The sequence below is a fragment of the Rhipicephalus microplus genome, unplaced genomic scaffold, assembly GCF_043290135.1.
Source record: "Rhipicephalus microplus isolate Deutch F79 unplaced genomic scaffold, USDA_Rmic scaffold_50, whole genome shotgun sequence".
Taxonomy (NCBI): domain Eukaryota; kingdom Metazoa; phylum Arthropoda; class Arachnida; order Ixodida; family Ixodidae; genus Rhipicephalus; species Rhipicephalus microplus.
The window spans coordinates 1,100,166-1,107,631 of NW_027464623.1; the positions used below are offsets into that span (position 1 = coordinate 1,100,166).

The 7,466-nt window shown below is 46.0% G+C and overlaps 1 protein-coding gene across 1 annotated transcript; it reads right to left on the bottom strand.

Annotated features, from left to right (window-relative positions):
* Window positions 1–6,484: 6,484 nt before the first annotated feature.
* Window positions 6,485–7,066, bottom strand: LOC119164803 (uncharacterized). Its single transcript, XM_037417009.2, has one exon. It carries the CDS (start codon window positions 7,064–7,066, stop codon window positions 6,485–6,487), a length of 582 nt encoding a protein of 193 aa, XP_037272906.2.
* Between the last annotated feature and the right edge of the window lie 400 nt (window positions 7,067–7,466).

Sequence of the window (7,466 nt, forward strand, 5' to 3'; positions counted from 1 at the left end):
TCACTCCGAAAGGCACGGATACTGCAGAGCCCTCACCTGAAGAGTACATGCTAGGCTTGCTGTATTTATTTCTCGCAGATTCACATAGTGTAGCGATTTTATCCATGCGTTTACTGGTCCGCAGGTCACGAGATGTGCCTCCAAACCATACACTCGATCGCAGTGATAGCATTCCGAGTCCGTAGTGCAGCTTTGATAGATAGATGTTCAACGTTATATAAGTAGCTGGAGGTGTGAGAGCGTCATAGCCATGAAGTAGGTGGTAGCTGGCGCCATCTGGAGGGACTAAACGAAACTAAAGAAAGTTGCCTGCCGCGAAGTACGTTGTCATACCCACTTGATACAGCTGCCTTGCAGATGGTCACATGGTCACATACTACACATATAGTACGCAACAAGTACACTAACACATACGCAACAACAGAGCAATCAACTATTCGCAGCAACGGCCCACACTTCGACGTGTTTACTCACATGCACACATGGTCACATACTACACATATGTACGCAACAAGTACACTAACATATAGGCTAACAAGTACGCAACAAGAAAACAATCAAACATTCGCAGCAATGTCCCACACTTCGACGTGTTTACTCACACCCTACTATGAAAGCGCACCAGCTTATATAGCAATGAATTTCGACTGACCATAGTGGTACAGGTTACAAGTAGGTTTTCTTACACTTTTTTTACGTTTTGTATCAATACCACAACATGCCCACACGTAAATATATTGCATCTGATGCTCAGACAAACGTAAGTTTATTGATGGTTGCACAATAATGAACGGTATAATTACTAGAGCTTATCAGGTTTTCACGAAGGCGGATACCCCCAAGCCATGCATAGAATGCCCATGGCATTCCGAATGCTGCGCCATCTGTCGACCACTGCCACAGTTACTTTGTTTTCTTGAAGCCTCCGAGAACGCAAACGCTTGCCGCGCGTTATAGCCATTTCGGAGGTCACTTTTTTTATTCTTCCACTTGTTACTCGTAGAGGGCGCAGAATGCAGACCAGACTTAGTCTCCGTCGTGGTAGGTGTTCTGTGGTCGCGTCGACCTCGTTTAGTTGTTTCGTGTTAACGTTTGCTTATATTCTTTTTACGTGAATACCACAAGTCTGACCGTTAGCCATGGATACAGTACACCACTAGCCCTTCAATGACAATGTTTTTGATGCGGTAACGACCGTCCTAGCAATGTATACTATACGTACGTTACAACGTGAGTCTTGCGAGAGAAATAAGCGATGACCTCGCACCCGACAGTATTTTTTCGTGAGCTTTAACAGTGGCTGTTGGCGTCGCGGCAGCTCTAATACTTGAGTGGAGGAACTATCGCTGCAGTGCGCAAGTTTACTATGACTTTATAGAATGTTGTGCCTGCATACTTTTCTGCTTCAGATGCCTCTCGCGATTCGCCTCGCGTGTCAACTTGCAATCATAGTGCGTGCCACAATTTTGTTGTTAGCGCTGTGGCTGTGGTGGTTATTACTCTGGATTCAGAATACCCTTTTCACAAATGTGAGTGAGCGTTAGTACTTACTTGCTGTGCACAGCTGTTACTAGAAGTGTATTTTGTGTTGAGTTTCTCACGGTAAAGGAGAATCATGGACGAGAAAGGCATACTGCACGCGAGCATAATTCCTTCCTACTTCTCAGTGCTGGCATGGGCAATTCACAACGAATGCGATTGAGAATTTGGTGTAACCTACAGAAGTCATTGGTTCACTTTTCACAAAAGTTTAGTTATGATGATGTTCAAAAAGTTTCTGATAATTGTAACCTAGTCTGGCGAATAAACGCTCGGTGAAACTTCGCAGCCTGTTTCCCTTTGTGCTTTCACCTGCCGTGGTAGCATAGCCTTATTGGGTGTCATGTGACTATGCTGGAGGACGCAGGTTCGACTTCCGGCCATGGCGGCCGTATTCGAATGGGCGTAAACTGCAAAGAACATCCATATGGCGGTAGTGGCACGTATAACTTTATCAATTGTATATGACCGTACTTTCACGCATAGACTGTAGAGTGGTATGAGGTTTCCTAGAATGTTGAAAAATTAAGTGTGATGCTTTTTTACGTGCCTCGTTGAATTCATGAGTGCTGTTGGTGCCGTGCGAAACTAAAAATGCGTGGACTTACCAAGTTTGTCGACACCGAAAAAAATTCATATTTTTTTTACACTCTAAGGTAATCGATAAAGCAAGACTGCTTGGGAAGCAGAACTCCTAGTATTCGTGACGAATCGGTAGTATGAAACAACACGAGACATACATGGAAGTGTGCGGAGCATCGTGCGAGTGCCTGTCGATAAAAAAGGGAGGCTTTTACTCTACACTAATAAACCAAAAGAAAACGTCACTCCTGCATTGCTTACAACAATCTTAGGTAAAAGCAATCGCTCGTGACTGGCCGTGGCTGGCTATAGGCTTGGCGTGCGCATGCGCGTGAGCAAGACCTTCGTGATTGAGGAGAAACTTGAACGCTGAAGGAGGAAAGTTTCTCCTTTGGTCCTTGCCGCGAGAGGGCGCGACGGGTAAAGCGCCCGAAAGGGAGGAAGTCATTGCGCCGAAGGAGGAACTGAGCCCGTTTCTCCATTCTCGCTCCCTTTTTTTTTTAGAGTGAGGTCTCCTTCTGTAAGAGAAATGAATGTGTATCTTTAAAATCACTCATTGCCATTGTAATTTTCGCAGGCTCAGCATAGTGAATGTGAATCGTTGCTAAGATTTACAAAGCCAAATTGATACTTTCGAACCAAACACGCTTGCTTGCCAGCTAACTGAATGGGGCAATCCTTCTAACAAAAGCTTTCTTCAGTTGATTAGGCAGCGAAGCGTAAGCCACCGAAAGACAAAACCGCACGTCCCGCCTGCTGATAAAATTCACGCGTGTGTTGTCAAACGAAAGAGGTCAGGCACGTTCGTACATCCTTCTATCTACAATGAGCAAGCAAGAGATAACGAGTTGTCTCGGAAATTAAAAAGGATTTAGCCTGTTTGGTGCTTGATAATCATGTCTTTTTCTTTCAACAGCTCGGTTATTTCCATTTTCATATCAGGTGAGTGACCTTTTTTTTATTACACGTTCCTAAACCACTCCGAGTTCTAAGACCACAAAGTGATTTTCTTCTTGGATTCAGTTTCCTTCCCACAGGCGCAATTTCTTCCTCGTCACTTGTCCGTTCACCGAACACATGGAGAATGCCAGCGTGAAGCGTTCAACTTGTTAGGATTTTGCACTTTCGGATAGAGTTATTTGCAGTTGCGCAGCCGCAAACGCACAAACCGACGTGAAGCCTGCCGATCACGTGCGATGGTCCTGCTGGACAAGGTAGGGCTGATCATCGACGGTGATCTACCAGGTGTGTGAATATTCGGGGACCCCACCGCACACTGTAGAGGATGGTAATTGAGGAAGGTTGTGACGATGAACCTGCCGTGGCGGTTTAATGATTACGGTTTTTGAAAGCTGACCCGATGATCACTGGATCAAAGAAAGCTGCGCATTCATTCAAAGAAAGCTGGATGATGAACTGTTACTTTTTTATTATGTAATTGGAGTAAAAAAATTATTAATTGATGTGTAAGGTTCACCGCCCCAAAACCACCATATTTCTACGTGCATGCATTATGCATATTGATATTTTGGGCGGCGACGCGCGTGAGTGCCTTAAGAGAAATACGAATGGTTGTCTCCACCACGTAGACGCATTCGATGCGGTGTGTAATTTCATTCAAGACTCTAAACGTTTTTCAACATAACGCCCACTTTAACAAATACTCAAAAAAGCGGGTCGAGAAGTAATTTTGGAAATCTGGAAAAATCTGAGACATACCAAATTAATAGGGTTCGGCAAACTCAGCTGTCTGGTCGGCTCCCAAAATCAACGTATAGTTAGTATATAAGTGTCCATTTTTTTGTTTTTATTCTTGTTTTTTTTCTCGCTCTCTGAGTTTTTTTCTTCAATATACAGTTTTCATTCTACAACTCCCAACCCTCTTTTTTTGTAAGCAATGCTGCAGTTATTGTCCATGTGAGACTATATGTTCTCTTGGCCAGTCCCCCAGAGTGAGTACGAGGCATGGATGGATTCTAGGCTACAAACAAGCAAATGAAGCACGATCGCTGGAGAACTGGTCACGCCATTACTGCTGGTTTTAAATACATCTCATTCACAGCCTCGTCGATTCGGCGTCGCGCCTTATCCGTAACATATTTGGTGGAGGTGGAACGTTCCCCGTCCTCACCACGAAGCTTCGCAGTGGCCGCACCGTTCAGTCTCCGGGCATGGCTTACACAGACAACAACCCGTCACCGTCTCCGTCTGTACCTCCAGCCACTACATAGCTAACAATGCCATGCCCCCGTGATCCCGGTACATTCTCCGCACAACCTGGGCTTGACGTTGACTAGTGGCTCCGTATGTACGAGCCACAGACACTGAAGGGACCCTACCATGATGCTCGCCAACGTAATCTTTTACTTGGACGGCACCCCACGTGTTTGGTTTGACGCCCACGAGATCGAGATCACCAGCTGGGATATCTTCAAGGAACGACTACGCCACATCTTTGGGAGCCCGTCTGGTCGCCAAATGGAAGCACGAGAAGAACTCGCCATTCATGTGCAGTCCTGAACTGAGTCGTATATGTCGTACATACAGGACGTGCTCGCGTTGTGCCGGAAAGTTGACGAGCAAATGACACAGAGTGACAAGGTGGGTCACATACTCAAAGGATCATGAGCCTTTTGCTTTGCTGGCACTTGCCCACAAAGATGGATCGGCCAAGAACCGGGCAGCAGGATCATTAGGTTAGTTATGCATTTAAAATATTAAGGAGGATTTTAGTATAAAGCATAAACAAATCGTAAAGATCTATGAAAATGCTACACGAGCTAGCGGTCAGAAATTCAGGTAGTCTTGGCACCGAAAATATTAATATCAATAGACTAACAAGGTAATCTTTTTGTTGTCATTATGTACACACACACAGCAGAGCAAACCTGTCTGTGACTATAACCTGATGCAATCCCTCAAAAAGATAAAATTACTGCAACGTTTAATTTTGAACCTAGCTTCTTAATTGGTTCGACCAGGTATCTGTTTGTTTGATAAAAATATTGGTGACAAAAAAAAAGAAATGATCTTTTGTTTTCAATTCTATGAAAAAGAGACATAACGGAGATGCTTTGAGTCCATTTTTATGTAAGTAATAATTCATGTGTGGAATTCTGCATCGTAATCTTGTGATTGTAATTTTTAACTGCCGAGATACACACCACTGTTTGTTCCAGCAAAATCTTAGATGTACGAAGTCTCTGACTTTATCCAATGATAATTTTTCTATTTCCTTGTACAAACGAGCATTTCTACATCTGAGTGCTGTCACATAAGCGAAATCAGGTAAAATAGGTAAGAATGGTCTGCTTAAAGATGCTTTGACTAACTAGTCTGCCATCTCATACGGATAAATTACGCAGTGGCCAGGTGCCCATAGCAAGTGGAATTTGCTCAGGTTTGCCGGTAATAAACTACTAATCATACTCAATGATGTCAATTTTTTGCTGCAGATAGTACAGTAAATACTGAGAGAGAACCAAATTATGACTGCGTTTGATTCGCTTGCACGAAGTTCACGAAGTGTTGAAATTATAGCAAATAAATCAGCGATGAATATAGGGGTATAATCTGACAATCGAATTGAAAAGACCAGCCGAGAGAAATACAAAACATGCCTACTCTAGCCTTTTCGTTTAATATTGGATGCATCCATCGCAATATTGTTGCTTAAGGACAGATGAGTTAAGTAATCTTGTAACTGGTTATTTGAGTATATAAGGGGCAATCGTTTCGCATTATAAGGGGAAATATTATCAAATTCTATTTCAAGATTTGAATTAGGCATCTTCGGTGAGGTAATCTGATAGATATTTACATTCAAGGGCATCGCGGAGACAACCCTTCGTCTTCCTCGTAAGGCACAGACGCGCGTCGCCGCCCAGAATATTGCTACGTGCATGCATCATGCATATTGCCATTTTGGGCGGTGACGCTCGTGCGCCCCTTACGAGGAAGAAGAAGGGTTATCTCCGCTCGATCGCTGGTGAACTGGTCACGTCATTACTGCTGGTTTCAAATATCTCCCATTCACAGCCTCGTCGATAAGGTCGCTGCTTGAATGGGTGCCATTGGAGCCGTGGTTGGCGCACTCGACGACGATGGTGGCCCAGTCGTCGCTTCGGCAGTCCGAAACCACGCTAGCCGCTTGCTCGCAGCCGCCATCATCGTTCGGAGACGCCGTTGCCTGGTCCGACTGCAAGCTTTTCTGCTCGTGCTCTTCCAAATTTGTGGCTGCCTCCAGTGGATAGTGGTAGACGTACATCCAATAAGTGGCCTCAAAGTGGCAGGTCAGCTCCCACCAACTTCCGCAGCGCGCCAGGCACTGAACGCAGACGGGCAACTGAATCACGGGCGACGATTAGGCCGGAAAGAGCCGGACCACGTGGCAGCGGCAGGTGAAGCGCAGTCGGCAGTGGTGGCGCTTGTGGTCGAGCAGCTTCTGCAGGCTCAGAAACACCTCCCCACAGTTGCCACAGATGAGGATGTCCGGCTCGGCGTACGTGCGCTGTTTGTTTTTGGCGACGCCCTTGTTGCCGCCACTGATGGCGCTGGCTGGCTGGAATGCGAGCGGCTCGGTGCGGGTGCGCTTCACGGGCGAACCCAGCTGCCGGGGGGTGGCGAATGGGTCTTGTGCGAGATTCTGTCGTTTGCGGTTAACTTGGTAAGGCTTGGGCTCAGAAACCATGTTAACGTCCAGAATCTGGCCAGCTATGGCGCGTCCGTCTTCTACGAGCACCACGTTGCGTGCGTCGTATGCGTCAGTGTACTGGACGAAGGCGTAGCCCTTGTGCTTAGAGAGGCCGATGATGCGGCCGTGGCGCTTCAAGAGCCGCTCCACGTCCTTTATGGACACTACGTGTGTGTTTAGGTTGCCGACGAAGATGCGTGAGTTGACCGCGGCTGTGTCCGTACCGTTGGTTTGGTCACCCACGCGCGTCATGCCACCTGTCGGTGCCAGCTACACCAGGACCAACGTACGGAAGAGCCAAGTATACCAAGACGCGGCTTGTGGACAATATGTGATGTTCATTTGCTAAAGTTTCGGAGTGATTGCTTGAATATTGATATCATAAACCCTGTATTCGACCATATTCGATCTTGCATGGCGAGTCTTGTTTTTCTTCTTTTTAAAAAGTGATGCATTACTGTGACAATTCTGAAGCTGCTCCTTTTTCCTCGAATGCCTTCCTATGATTCGTCCTTGTCCTCGTTCACGTTCAACTGTACGGGTGGTGCGACACTTAAATCGATGCATGTAGATGTAACAGCGGTGTTTTGTAGCAGCGTAAATTCTGGCAGGACACGGCGGCTTTCGGCCATTTCGAAGCAGCGGCATTATT